The sequence below is a fragment of the Colletotrichum costaricense genome, assembly GCF_030867565.1.
Source record: "Colletotrichum costaricense strain IMI 309622 chromosome Unknown Scaffold_8.1, whole genome shotgun sequence".
Taxonomy (NCBI): Eukaryota; Fungi; Ascomycota; class Sordariomycetes; order Glomerellales; family Glomerellaceae; genus Colletotrichum; species Colletotrichum costaricense.
The window spans coordinates 1,395,728-1,411,325 of NW_026848237.1; the positions used below are offsets into that span (position 1 = coordinate 1,395,728).

At 33.6% G+C, this 15,598-nt stretch overlaps 3 protein-coding genes across 3 annotated transcripts; all 3 read right to left on the reverse strand.

Moving 5' to 3' along the window:
• Positions 1–10,499: 10,499 nt before the first annotated feature.
• Positions 10,500–11,810, reverse strand: CCOS01_08500 (alkaline serine protease Alp1; the record flags this gene model as incomplete). Its single annotated transcript, XM_060456661.1, has 1 exon — positions 10,500–11,810. The coding sequence occupies one exon, from the start codon at positions 11,808–11,810 to the stop codon at positions 10,500–10,502; it is 1,311 nt and encodes a 436-aa protein (XP_060312935.1).
• Positions 11,811–12,883: 1,073 nt separating this feature from the next.
• Positions 12,884–13,959, reverse strand: CCOS01_08501 (dienelactone hydrolase; the record flags this gene model as incomplete). Its single annotated transcript, XM_060456662.1, has 3 exons — positions 12,884–12,954; positions 13,018–13,185; positions 13,350–13,959. The coding sequence occupies 3 exons, from the start codon at positions 13,957–13,959 to the stop codon at positions 12,884–12,886; spliced, it is 849 nt and encodes a 282-aa protein (XP_060312936.1).
• An 812-nt stretch (positions 13,960–14,771) lies between these two features.
• On the reverse strand, positions 14,772–15,053 carry CCOS01_08502 (uncharacterized protein; the record flags this gene model as incomplete). Its single annotated transcript, XM_060456663.1, has 1 exon — positions 14,772–15,053. The coding sequence occupies one exon, from the start codon at positions 15,051–15,053 to the stop codon at positions 14,772–14,774; it is 282 nt and encodes a 93-aa protein (XP_060312937.1).
• Positions 15,054–15,598: the final 545 nt, after the last annotated feature.

The following is a 15,598-nucleotide window of genomic DNA, read 5'->3' on the forward strand; positions in this document are numbered from 1 at the left end:
TCTTACTCTCCAATCGCTGTCATTCTTTTGAAGGCGCACAAGGCAGTGGATGAAGACCATGCCCCGGAACGTTACACAGCCCCAGATAATCCACACTTCGTGGACTACGGCTCACTACCAGACATGAATCGGGATCATCTTCGTTCCTGTCATTCAAATGCGTTACATTCTCTTCGCACTCTACTCGAAATTTTCGATCTCGACGAAAGCTCTTCACACCACATCAATGAAGTTAGAAAATTCTCCGAAGACAATGACATCGGCTGGCTAGGCACTAATGTGCCGCAAGAGCATCAGGAGTCTTTCCAACAAGTTCGAGATAAGATAAAGAAGCATCGGCGAGACCTTTTGCACTACTTCAGCTTCCAAGACTTGAGCCTTAAGAATTGTGTCCTGAACGTTTATTGCCTGTTAGAAAGATTGGCCATTGTGGTAGCTCATAATTCATCTTCAGAAGACAACTGCCCAGAAGGGGGACGACTGGCGGAGCTTGAAAGTCCGCACAATAACACCGACGATATAATTATATACCGGTACCTAATGCTGGCCGTTTTATTCCGAACTACTCCTAATAGTAAAAAGATACTTCGCTCAGGGGTATAGGACCAGGTGGTGCCCATAATTTAGACCTCCAGCTAAGAAATATTATGTAATTAATTATCTTAGCTAGATACTCATAAATTTTAACACGTTAATAGGTAGGACTTTGGACAAGAGGCAATTTCGATTTTCGTTTCTAAATGCCTCTTAGATTAACATCCGTTTTTAATCCTTTTCTATTATAATAAGTTATAAAATAGCCTAATTATATACGCCTTTCTCGTTATTCGATTTATATACCATTTATCTAATAATAAGTTAGAATACCCCTATTCGGCCACCCCCCCTATTTAGCTACCCTAAAAATCCCTCCTAGCCCCCCTAATTAAAATCCTACCCTCAATTTATAAATTACTATAATAATTATAATTATTATCTAAATAAATTTCTTTTTAGTATATATATTTTTTATTATATTATAATATTATATATTAAAAATAAAGTTATTCGAGCGCTCGAGGTAGTATTATAACTAGCTAGTTGTAGTAAGTATATTAATAGAAGTTAAGGCTACGAGTACTAAATAAATAGTATCGTAGTTATAAATAGCTTCTCTAAAGCTATATCTATAAGTTATAAAGTAAATAAGACTTCGGTAATTAATTATAATCTTATTAAAAAAGGTTCTTAGTAAAGATAGCTAAAAGCAATTATAAGATTTAATACTAAGTTAATTATTAAAGAAGCTATAAGAAATCTATCCTTAAGCCCGGCTTAAGTTTATATTATATATAAGTCTCGTTCTTAAATATATCTTTTATTTTTTAAGTTATCCTCGATTATTTTAATTTAGAATAATCGTTCGGCCCCTAAGTCGTATTAAATTATTCTAATTTAAAATAATCCTTATTTTATTAGTATATAACTTATTTATAGTTCTTCTGTTTTATAAAGAGTAGCCGTATTCTTATTTTATTTATATATATAATATATTTAGTTACCGTAGCCGGTAGGCTAGCCTCTAGGTTAGTTATATATATTAAGTCGTAATATTAGCTTCTCTTTTTAAAAATCTAGTCCCGTAGACCTATAAATAAGTAGTTATAGCCTAGGTTAAGGTCCGTTAAGTTTATTTCTATAATATTCTAATACTATATTAGGTCGTGTTTAAAAGTCCGATCTTTATAAAAGTCGTAGTAATAAGACTAAACGTAATTATAAAGCCCTTAGTATTCTTATTAAGTATAGAGGTTACGATGCGATACTATATTCTCTTTATTTTTAGTATAACTGAGTATATAAAATAGATTTATTAAATTCTAAGCGTTATAGTAAGTGCGCTACTCGGGGTTTATTAAATTATAATAATAGTAATATGGCGAACGCTTATAAGTTTCCCCTTTTTTTTTATTTTTTTTATAAGATACTAATTTATTATAATAAATCGTTATTTTAAGGAGTAAAAAAAGATAGAAGTTAAGGAATAGGAGGCTAAAAAAGCTCTAGAGGTCCTATAAACTTAATTTATAATTACTCTTAGTCGTTTATTTTGTTTAAAAAGGTAGAAGCGATTTTTTAAAGAGCGTAGTTCGGATCTTATTTGTTATAAAATATAGTTAGTTAAAGAGTAAGAAGCCGAGGAGAAATTTTTAGAAGCGTAAGAGACGCGTATTATAGAAAATTTAGTTACTTAGGGTATTTTAAACGAGACTAATTAGTTTTCTTTTAGTACTAGATTTATAAATTTAGGGCTTCTAGCTATGAGTAAGCCTTCTGGGGCTTAGCTATTTTTTTATAGTTGTTAAGAAGCTATTGGGCGTTTTGGAGGTTATTATATAATTCTTATATATTCTCTTTATATCCGTAGTTTTTTTATTTAATTAGGAATTCTCGCGTTTTATTCCTAACTTTATAGTTAATAATTTGTTTAACTTTATATTCTAGTTAGTTTAGTTTAACGATAATATAATCTTTTATATATAAACCTTTTAGTATAGGCTTAAGTAATAAAATATAAAAAACGGGATAGTATCGTATCGTATTTAGTAATCTTAATTCGTAATTAATTAGTAAGACTTTTTTAATAATTTCAAAAGGTTTAAGTTTTTTATAGTTTAATTTATTACTTAGTCGTTTCGTTTTAATATTATAATAAAAGAGATAGGCGCTATCCCCCTTTTTTAAAGTTAGTTTTTTAATTTTTAATCTATTTACATTCTTTTTTATATACTATTATACGAACTCGAGGTTTATTAATACTTATTTATAGATCTCCTTAAGCTTATTTATATTTATTATAGCTTTTATAGCCTATAATCTTTATCGTATTTCTTTGTATATTATTAGTTAGAATCCGTAGTTAAGGTAGAACGGGGATTCTCTTATACTCTCGCTAACTATATTATTATATACGAACTAAGCTATTAGTAAAAGTACTACTTAATTATCCTAGTCGTAGTTTATATAATAACAAAGGTATATTTCGAGGATTTAGTTAATCCTTTCTATCTATTTATTAGTTTGTGGATAAAATAATATTAATAGTTTATAGTTTATACTAAGTTACGAAATTAGAGATTTCTAAAACTTCGAAATAAATAGCTTATCTCTATTAGAGATAATTTCTTTTGGTAAACCGTAGTTCGAAAGTATAACCTTAGTAAATATATATACTAGGTTTTTTGTAGTATTTAATTCTTTATAGGGAATAAAGTGGGCGAACTTAGTAAGTCGATTAACTATAACTAAGATATTATTGTACTATATTTTAGTAAATAGTTCTCTAGACTTTAGTAGTTTAATAATAAAGTCCTATATAATTAATTATTATATTTTTGTTAATAATTATAATAATTATAGCTCGTTATAAAGCTTATACGGGCTATTTTTATTTTTTTTATAAGTCGCGCAGTTTTTAATTATTTTTATAATTTTAGCGCGTATAGCGGATTTATTATAATATTAGCAAATCCGTTTTTATATTTTAGTAATTCCTTAGTAACTATATACTAGTATATTATAAATTTTTATAATAAGCTTAGGGGTTATTTTTTTAATCGGGCTAGTATTAATCCTTTTAGCTATTATAAGAAGTTTTATAGTTAATATAAGGTTACTATCCTTTTCCTATTTAAAAATAACTTATATTTCTTTAGGGACCGTAACTTTATAATTAGGTTTTTTGTTAAGAGCGTCTATTTTACTATTTTTTAAACTTTTTTAATAAATAATTTAGAAGTTATACTTAGATAAGAATTCGCTCTATTTAACTTATTGTTTATTTAGGTTCTTATTTATTATAAAGTTTACGAGGTTTTTATAGTTTATATAAACTATAACTTCGTATTTAGTTCTAGATAACTATAGTCTCTATTTTTAAAATGCTTTAATAATTATTATTAGTTCTTTATTATAGATTTATTAATTTAATTTTGCTCCGTAGAATATTTTAGAATAGAAGTAATATAGATAAAGCTTTTTTTATTTATTTTGTTATCTTAAGACCGCTCTTATAATAAAGTTTAAAGTATCGGTTTCGATTTTAAAAGGTTTTTAAAGGTCTAGGATTATAATAACTAGTTCGGAAACGATTATATTCTTAATTTTAACGAATGCTTCTTTATACTTAGGATCCTAAATAAATAGAGTATCCTTTTATATTAAGTTATTAAGAAGTTTAATTATATTAGTATAGTTCTTAAGGAATCGTTAGTAGAAGTTAATAAATCTTAAGAATCCTTATACGTCCTTAACGTTTTGTAATATAGGCTAGTCCTTAACTATTTCTATTTTTAATATTTATATATAGATTTATCTTAGTATAATAGTATATCTTAAGAAGTCTACTTTCTATATATAGAACTCGTATTTAGAGGGTTTAGCGTATAGTTTAGTATTTTAGAGCTTTTAAAATATTATATAAATATACTTTTTATATATTTCGAGGTTAGGGGAGAAAATAAGAACGTTATTAATATAGATAATAATAAAAATATTGATATACTCTTAGAGTACGTAATTAACTATTGTTTAAAAAGTTACTAGAGTATTAGTAAGTCTAAAGGGTATAACGAGGTACTCAAAAAGTCTTTTATAAGTTTAGAATACCGTTTTTTATTTATCTCTTTTTTTAATTTAAATTTAGTTAAATACTTTTTTAAGATTTATAGTAATAAACTAGTTAGCTTTATAAAGTAGATTTCTGAGCTTAGTAATAAGTAGTAAGGGATAGTAATTCTTTTTTATAATTTCGTTAAGTTTTTTATAGTTAATAATAGGTCTTAATTTTCTACCTTTTTTTAGTATAAAGAATAAGGGGAATCTTACGAGAGAATTCGATAGTTAAATATATCCCTTCTCGAGTTTTTCGTTAATATATTCGTTAAGATATTTTTATTTTTCTTAGTTTATTAAGTATATTGAATAGAACCTAGGTTGCGTTCTTTCTTTAAGTTCGATTTTTATATCCTAGCTATTATATTTTAATAATTTTATTTTTTTGGGTTCTATAAATAGTTTTGTATATATTCGGTACTCCTTGGGTATAGTTTAGAGTTATTACGATCCTCGATCGTTAGTACTATATATAAACTTTTTAGAGCTCTTTACTATTTTAATAAAAGTTATATATTATATTTATTCTCGTTCTTTAGGAGTTATTAAAAATCTATTTAAACCCTTTTTTTTTTTAAGTTGTTTAGTAACTAGATTTTTCTAGAGGACCTGGCTAGTAGTTTAATCTATTTATAAGTTATATTTTTATAACTATAAGATCCCTAGGATAATGTTGATATTTCCGATCTCTGTAATATCGTATTATAATTATTCTTATTAATTATTAATATATATTAAGAGGTATACGGTCTTTTAATTAATATATCCGTAGTTATAATTAACTCGTTCTTTTTTTATTATTTATAGTTAGTATAGGTTATCTTTTTATATTTATAGTAAGTTAAGTTTATTTACTATTCTTAGTAAAATATAAGTTTCTTATGCGCTACTATTAATAATAGCGTTTAATTTTTGTTTGTAAATATTGAGGTTAATTCGTAAGTATGCGTCGTTGTGTTATTTAGTTATACGTAAGAACTTTTTTTTTATTCTCGCTTTTTATTATTCTTTTATAATTAGCTTTTTTAGTTTTTTAATATACGCTTTTTTTATTAAGCGCTTTACTTGCGTAGTTTTTATTATTCTCTCTAGGCTTTAGCCTTTTTAATATAGTAAACTTAATATTAGTTATATTTATAATCTTCTTATTCTATATATTTGCTATTAAGGTATTTTATAAAAAAGCTAGGGTCTGGGCCGAATATTACTTTATTATCGTTATTAAAGCTTAGTAGCGTCTAGCTAAGTAGTTAGTTTTTTATATAAATATCCTTAATAAGTTTATTATTGTATTTTTGTAAATAAAAACGGCTATTTTATTTATATACGAAGTACTAAAAGTATTTATTGTTTAGATACTTTACTTAAAATAATTCTTTATAAAAAAGGTCCGTAGGGTTAAGTAAAGAATAGTTTTTATTTATATAGGGGGTTATCGTAACCTTTTTATATTCCTTAGTTTTATAAAACTAAATAGTTTAGTTATTTATAAATAAATAAATATATTTATATTATAGTTCTTTATTATCCTTTTTAAAGCTAGTGTCGTTAACGCTAAGTAGTATTTTATAATCGATCTTTATTTAAGTACGTTATCGAGCGACGTTATAAAGTTCGTCTAAATTATAGGGTAATTCTATTTTATTAAAATAAAAGGAGCTAGGTCCTATTTTAATATCTTTTTCCTTAAAGTTAAAGTTAATTTTTTTTTTTTTTATAACTTCGAAGTTAAGAGTTAGTTTTTTAATTATTTTGATCTTGTTTTTGTATAAGAGGTTTTTAAGCTACTCCTTAACTTTATAAATAAATTTTTTATTGCCGTTTACTTTTCGTATTATATAAATAGACTTAGTTAGGATTTTATTTAAATTGAGTCCTTTTTTAAACTTAGTAAATTGTTTTTAGTTTATATAGTTTTGTTATGCTATATAGACGAGGCTATTTATAATTTTTTTAGTATTAGGTTCTCTTTTTTTAAATTTAAGGAGTTACTCCTTTATATTAGCTAGGAGTTTTTATTTAATTCGACTTTTGAGGAGGTAAAGTATATTTCTTATAACGGGGTCTATTTTGGCTTTTTTTTTTATATTTTTATAAATCTAAGAGAGCGTAGTAATATATTTAATATTATTTTTTTTAAGAATATAGGGTCGGTAGGTAGGTATTTTTACTTCCTTTACTATTACTACTAGGGTTTTAATAAGTAACGTAGTATCGTACCTAGATCGTCTTTTATTTTTAAGTTACTTTAGGTATTATCCTATTTATTCTTTATTATTTTAATAAGTAAGATAGCTATTATCGTAATAGGCTATTTATAAGAGTTATTTATAGAGGACTTCCTTATTTATAATATTAGCTCGCTTTTTTAAGATAGGTTAGTATTAAATACGCTTAGGTTATCGGTAGTCTCTAGCTATATATCTTAGTTTATTATAGCTATAGTACTTAAAGTCCTTTTTTTAGTAAGGTTATTCCTTTTTAATAATACTAAGGTCTATTAGTCTGCTATAATACTTTATTATAGTAGTTATTAGTTTATATTTACGTCTATTATTAAGTTTAGCTCGGTTATTCTAGGTATTCTATCCCTTTTATTCGAGGCGTCGTTTATAAAATCGATTATTAATCTTAACTATTATATTAATATAATTATAGAGTTTATCGGGCTGGTTTTATTAAGAGAGGTCGTTTTTAACTTCTTTTTTTAGGCTATAATAAAAGGCTACTATAAGTACCTTATTACCCTAATTAAGTTTAGAGGTAATTTATTTAAATTCTAACGTATACTTACTAACTAACCCCTTCTATATAAGGGTTATAAGTTTTTATTTAGTAATTCGTTCTTTATCGGGGTTACTAAAGGTTTCTTTAAGTTTTTTTTTAAACTCGTTATAATTATTAAAGATCTTTTTAGTATTTTTATTTTAAATATTATGTTTATTCTCGAGATAGTTTCTTATAAAAGGTTCGAACTAGGCGAGGGTATCTTTTTTAAAAAATAAAGCTATATAATAAACCTTATCCGCTTTAATAATAAAAGAGGTTTTATAGTAACGTAAGTAGGCCCTAGTTTAAATAAAAAATCTTTAGAGAGTATTTAGGGACCTATCGTAGGGTTCTAGTTTAGGGTACTTAGTTCTAGGTACTGAGGGAGGTCGGGGCGCTATAAGCTAAGTATAAAGTTACTTATTCTTATTTTTAAATTTAAGTATTATATTATATAACTATTAAATAGTAAGTATAGCTACCTTAGTAGGCTACGTAGTATTATTATTACTAACGGTTAATATATTCGTATTATTTAGTTAGTTTTTTAAAAAGTAAACTTACTAAATAGGAGTAATTAAAGTATTACGGCTAGCTAGTTATAATAAGTATATTAGTAGAAGTTAAAGCTATGAGTACTAAATAAATAGTATCGTAGTTATAAATAGTTTTTCTAAAGCTATATTTATAAGTTATAAAATAAATAAGATTTTAGTAATTAATCGTAGTCTTATTAAAAGAGGTTCTTAGTAAAAATAGTTAAAAATAATTATAAAATTTAATACTAAGTTAATTATTAAAGAAGCTATAAGAAGTCTATCCTTAAGCCCGGCTTAAGTCTATATTATATATAAATCTTATTTTTAAATATATCTTTTATCCCTTAAGTCGTTTTCGATTATTTTAATTTAAAATAATCGTTCGGCCCCTAAGTTATATTAAATTATTCTAATTTAGAATAATCCTTATTTTATTAGTACGTAACTTATTTATAGTTCTTCCGTTTTGCGAGGAGTAGCTGTATCCCTATTTTATTTATATATATAGTATATCTAGCTACCGCGGCCGGTAGGCTAGCTTTTAGGTTAGTTATGTATATTAAGTCGTAATAAGTAGTTAAAAGTAGTATTTTAATTAAAAAGGCCTTAATTAAGTTTAGTATTTTAAAAAATATACTTTAAAATCGTTAATAAGGTTAATAAACTAAGGTAATTACTTTTATTAATTAATAAAAACTTCCCCCTTAATAAAGAAATAGGCTAGCTAAATAAGTTTATATTTAATATATTTTAAAAATTATATTAACTTATAAATAAGTTAAAGAATTCGTTAAGTAAGTTTTATAAACTTAAGGGGATAATTATTTTTTTAAAAAGAAATAGATAAATACTTTTTTAAAATAGAACCTATTTATTAAGGTTTAAAGAAGTCGTTTTATAAATTTAAAGTATATTAATAAAGTATTTATTAAAGTAATTAGGCCTTAGTTTTAATTACTTAATATATTAAAAATTAAAAATATTAAATAAGTTAAAAAATATAATATAAATAAGACTAGTATTTTTAAAAATAAGGGATTTAATAAACTAGTTTTAAATATAATTAAAACTAATATAATATAAAAAAAAGAGCTTAAATTACGTTTTTAAATCTCTATTATTAAGTATATTTTTATTAATAATAGAACTATTAAATTATTATTAATTTATAAAAAAAAGTCGGTTTAATAATAATAGTTCTCTTTTAATTTTAAAAATCTTAATAATTAGGAATTTATAATAATAAATAATAAGTAAACTATAAACTAAATTATTTTTATATAATTAAGAGTAGTTTTTTTATTATAAACTAAGCCCCCCCCCCTAACTAGAGAACCTAACTTATAACTAGAGCCTCAATTATTAATTCTAAATAAGTATAAGAGTTATATAATAATAAAATTTATATAAGAATATTATATTAATAACGTTTATTTATTATTTTTATTATTATATACCTCTTATATTCTCTAGTTATTAAATATAATTATTTTTAATCTTATTAAAACCTATTATAAAAAGGAGCTTAGTAAAGAAGATATAATAAATAATTTTATTATTATAAAAAAGCGGTATTTCTTAGTTTATTATATTATAGCTTATTTATTTAGTTTAATAAAGGATAATATACGAAGTAATTAGAGAATAATTAGTTTATAACTACTTAATATAGCTATATTTCTTAATAATTTTATAATATTATTTAGCCTAGTTATATTATTAAATAATATTATTAATATTAAGTAAATAACTATTAATATTATTAAAATTGTTAATTAAACTTTTATAGCGTTTATTATTAACTAGTTAACTCTTAAAAAAGTTAATAATTTCTATAAGTAATTAAAACTATTTATAAAACTTAGGTCTAATTAAAATACTTAATATCTATTTTTTTATAAAATTAAAAAAGCTTTTAATAAGAAGTCCTTTTTATTAGCCTTATTTTAATAATAAGCCCGAGTTTTAAAAACTAAAATTAAGTATATAGTTTTTTTTTAAAAAAAAAGAGTATTTAAATAAACCTAAATACTAAGTTTATTAATATTAAGGATATAAAGAGGGTTTAAAAAGACGTTAATAAGCGTTTAATTAATCTTAATTAAACTATAAAGGTCGAATTACTTAATAAGGGTAGTAACTATATTATAATAGTAATAAAAAGTAGTTAATTAATTAACTATAGTTAGTAGCGATGTGCCTAGACCTACTTTTAATAGGGTGGCCGAATGGGGGGGTAGCCGAATGGGGGTGTTCTGACTTAGATTAAAGCTATATTATCTTTCTGGCATGAGGGGGGAACACGTCATCACGTCACAACTCGTTAGACGACGTCCGTAATGGCCAGCTTGAAGCTGAAGCATAGCCAGAGCATTATTCACGCGCTGATTTTATCACACTACAAGTCTTTGAAAGGAGACCGTCAAGAACGCTCGACATACGAGGAAAGTTTCATGAAGAATCCGAGTGATTTACAGGAAGTATCTCGACTAACATAAAGCTGATCAGTCCACACCGAGAGCTTCTTCGCAGCCCCATTTACTGCCCACTGCCGTTGTTGACCAACAGATTGGGCGATCCCTTCGGGTCGCCAACAACGTCAGGGATAGCAAGCTCCAGGATCCTGTCAGTAACCTCCTTGGGCGTTACAAGACCGCCCTCCAAGGCTCTGAGGTAACACACGAGACCGGCGACAAGCGGCGCCGCCATACTGGTACCAGTCTTCGTCGCCGTGCCCGTGTCAGAGCTATAGCTAGCAGAAATAATGTCCTGGCCGGGCGCGAAAACGTCCAGCTCGGGGCCGTAGGAGCTGCCGTAGATGCCCTCAATAATGTTGACACGGCCACGGTCAGGGCGCGTCATGCCAACGGTGAAGGACTCAGGAAGTCTGGCGGGGGAAGTGTCGGTGGCGGGCTGGTTGTCGTTGCCGGCCGCAACGACGGTGAGAATGCCCTGGTTGTAGGCGGCGAGAACGGCGTTGTCGAGGGCCGAGACGTTCTTGGCGCTGAGAGACATATTGAGGACGGACTTGCCTTGCGCGCCCTTGGTCGTGATGTCGTTGACAGCCCAGTTGAGACCGGTGAGGATGGCTGAGGTGGAGCCCTGAGGAATCATTAGCACGAAGAAATCTGGATAGGGAGATGCTGTAATTACCGTAGAGCCGTCGAACACCTTGATATCAATGACCTTGGCCTTCTTGGCAACGCCATAGGTCTTGCCGACGATGGTCGCGGCAACGTGAGTGCCGTGACCGTCGGTGTCAGAGTTTGAACCGGGAGAGACGGTCGACCCGGTGACACCGTTGATACCGAAGCTGGCGCGGCCTTCAAACTCAGAGTGCGACGTCCGGATACCCGTGTCAAAGACGTAGGCAGTTGTGCCCTCGCCGGCGGTGCTATCATAGACGTACTCAGTAGAGCCAGCCGCCTTGTGAGACAAGTCACCCAAGCTCCAGATGCTGCTGGCCTGGGTGGTCAGATCGCGCTTGGAGAGCGTCGACTCCTGCTCAGTGGGGTCGACAAAGATGGGCTGGTCGATCTCGACGGAGAGGACCTCGTCGAGAGCGGCAATCTCCTCGAGGGTCGCGTCGTCGAAGCTGCCGCTGTAGGCGTTGAAGTCGCCAATCTGGAACGTCTTCTCCACCGTGCCCGCGGACCCATCACGGCGGCGGAGGAGGCTGCGCACCGCCTTGTGATGCGCCGTGACGGCCTCGGGAGTAGTGCCGGGCTTGAGCTGGATGATATACTTGCCGGACATGAGGTCCGTGTCGGTACGGCGGTCGATGCCCTTGGGCGCCGCGAGGGCAGGCACGACGGCGCCGAGGATGGCGAGGATGGACGATGCCTTCATCTTGGTCGATCACGCGAATTGGCACTGGGAAGTCGATGATGATGACCTTCTCAGGAAAGGGGAAGGGTTGTCGGATCCTAAATGACCTTTAAATGCAGCCATCTTGCCCGTTGCGATTGCGGAATCTCCTGTTCATAAGTCGGCCGAGTCGTCCGGGGTTGTTGAACGACTGCCATGATTCTCATTGCGTGACACGGGACCGATGCCCTATTCAGGAAGCTCGACGGCGCCGTTGCCGCGGGTAGATCCGACCCCGGCCGGCTCCTGTCAATAGTGAAAAGCCGGTATTCTGGCCTCACTGCCAGTTAGGTCTAATTTTAGATTGGTTTACCGTTGAGGAAACTGGCTACAAGTGCCCTATCACATCCAATTCCCTTGAATCTCTTTGTTTTTCTCCTGAATGAGGTTATCGCAAACTTGTCAAAGACTGTAGATATCGTATAGCTGCTCTGTTAACCTCGTATTGATGCTTGAAGCATCGCCTTATCCGGACAGCCAAGCCAAAGCCCCGAAATTAGCCATGGGTCGCGATGGAACCCTGGCCATGGCGACCTTCCCCATTCTTCCTAACGGCTCTCCCCGCCAAGCTTAAAGATTCCTGCGTAATCGGCCACTGCCGAGCCCCAACAATATCCAGCCCTAGCTCTCAGCCATGCGGTCGCATGAGTCTCAGACTCTCAATTCTCGATTTGTAGGGGTCTTGTCCGCGATATCCGTGGATCGCAGTTCTGTGTGTCAGTATCAGCTATTTGCAAAGCCAAAGACCACAGGGCTCGCGGGCAATATCTACGAATCGCGAAAACGAGAATGTAGCTCACTAGACCAAAGTCAGCAGTTCACTTCAACGCCAAGTATTGCGACTAATCCATGCCCCAATTAATACAAGCCTGTTGAATTTCCCACCTGCGATATCAAGCTTAAAACAAGTTTAAACTTTAATGATACGACTTGGTAATACAGAATAAGTTGTCTTGATAAATAATTCCATTTGTGGGGGTCAGTTAACATTGGCCCAGCCTGGCACAGTGAAACCTTTGCAACGGCCGACGCCATTTTCCCATTCAATCAACTTCTCAATCGCTTTGAACCAGCCACATATCGAACCAGTCAACCATGGCACGAAGACTCTGTTCCTTACACCAACCTATTTTTAGTTAGTTAAGATCATCCGGGATGACGTGAAAGTATTCTAGCTGGTAAGACTCACGCTGGTAAGGGTCTGTTGGATCTCCTTTCACGGCGAAACCATGTGAGACGCCTTGGAAAACCTGAAGGTGATAAATTTTCTTCTCTCTTTGAAGGTAATCAATTGCTTTCCTTCTTGCCTCAGTCGGGAATGCTTGGTCATTCTCGGCGCACGAGAGTAGAAGAGGCTCTGTGGTAAACGGGTCAGCCGCCTCGACTCTGGAATGTTGGAATGACGCATTAAGTCATGGTAACGACGGTACTATCGTGCTCATATGCGCCAGATTGGCTGCCTCATCGATAGTAATGAAGAATAGTCGAAGACGGGCACAGCTTCATTGTGGCCAAACTTACTCTTAATGCTGGTGAAATGTTCCTCCTTCAATGCCGTCGGGTGCGCAAATGCACCAGCGGAAACCACCGGCTCCCCATCGCCACCAGCCCCAGCGAGCAGATTGCACACAAAAGGCGCACCAAAGCAATATCCAACGCAAGCAAACTTGGTCTCCTTGCCCGTCTCAGCCTTTAGTTCGGCACCAAATCTCTCCTTGACGGCCGCTGTCCACTTGGGAACATTTTCCGTGGCGAAGTTCCAGTGCTTGGAGCGCCAGGCCGCCATGTCAAACCCCTCCGGCAGCGGGTCGGTTTTGGCGTTGCGGTACTTGGAGATGGGGTCGCCGCGAAAGAAGTCCATGCCAAGCGCCGTGTATCCCGAGGACGCGAAGCCGTCCATGATGCACTTGGCGTTGACGGAGAGGCCCCACACGTCCGGGAAGTAGAGGATGACATGTCCGTTGGGCGGGAGGGCGCGCTTCACGTCTGAAGGGCGGACGACGTAAGTGGGCACCTCCAAGATTTCTTCCACATCGCCGCGAGGGTTGCCTTCATGGAGGGTGCCTGCCCAACAACAAGGTGCCGGTGGTTGGGCGAGGTATTCTTGATTGCTTGATGATTTCTCCGCCATTTTACTTTTTGATGATAGAACTTGGGTCTCCTGTAAACGAATATGAGTGTTACTGGATACGACTGAGCTTAATAAATCGGGGTGGAAACGGAGAGATAAAGGAAATGCCGCATCGGTGCCGACTGCACATGGAGTTAGTGCGGCCCTGCGGGGTTTCAAACGGCTGCACACAGACCAGAAGTTCGGTCTAGAAACCTTGTTTGTGAGAGAATGGCGTGCTTCGTTCAGCAACTCCTGTACCCAGAAGCTTTCCATAGTCAAATTTTGTATTATAGAATCTCCCAACGCTGCGGATCTAAACACATAGTTTCTACAGTTGACTTGTCCCCTCCTTCGGCCTATTCTGAGCTGATGCCGTCTCCATAAGTCACCTTCTCAGGGTCAACTCCCCCTCCATCAGGATTTAGTGCATGTTATATATCTCCAAGGTCAAGAGAAGTGAGCTCCTTACCGCAACAAAGATCCCTCACTAATACGTAATAACGTGCGTCCGTCAGCCGCATATTCCAAAAACATTTCCCATGAGACCTTTTCGAACCCACAGTGAGCTTGCTTGATCGGCATCATGGTCATTTGATAGGTTCATGGTTGTAATTCGAAAGTTGACGAGAGATCTAAGCATATCCTAGCCATAGCCCATATTCCCTGAGACCTATCTCTTCCACACAGATCTTCGACATGGTTGGCCTAATACCCAGTAAAATGACAAATGATCATATTTATGTACATAACTAATTTCCTACTCAGATACACAATAGCTCTACTCAAGTATGTCCCATGATGAGGTAGACCATCTGATCTCTACAACATACTCAAGGACGAACCAGCACCCGGAAGGTAGTTGAGTGAGTCTCCAGCACTCCGCTTCTCTGCAGCGTCTTTGCCATTTCATTCCCGTAAGGTTGAGAGGAGCAGCTGATGAGTACTGTTGGTTGTGTTTTGTTCTTTTCTCGTCCCATTTCGTATGCCTCAGCAACGATTTTGGGGGTAAAGTGATATTCGTCGACTGGAGTAACTGCGATGAAAGAATCTATTGTCTTCTCTAATTGAATCCATGAGGCCTCAGCGTCCGATCCGGGCTTCAGCGACCACATGGTCTCGCCATTGACAAGGTATTCTTCGCTCTGAACGACATGAGGTTGGAAATCTTGGTGTGCGTCTCTTGTTCTGCAGCATAGTAGGCTTAGGAGTCTCCGCCGCGCAAGCATGAAAAAATTTGGTGCAGGATGCTGTAATTTGCCCTGTTTATTGATTCCCCGCCGGTCTGTTGTCACCCCGATTTTCTCCTTCGAGTGAGGTACATAGCTGAAAGTCATGAGATGATGGATTCCCACTCGAGATTGGAATGCTCTCTGAAGTTTGGTGATGATAATGTTGTAGACTTGGACACTTTCATTGACAAAACAGTCCCAGAGAACTTCTTCCTCCACAGCCGTTAAATACATCAGGCCTGAAATATGCCTTGCCACCCTTGCAAAGAGACTCCGCAAAACGGATTGATGAGTATCTAGGAGGTGAGAATTTTTTCGGTCAAAGGCGCACATGCACCAGCGCCACCGCTTACTGTGGCTTGCAAATTCCTCTGATGATTTGTTTGTGTGACGCACTGCCTCCACATCAATACAACCCATACAATCAG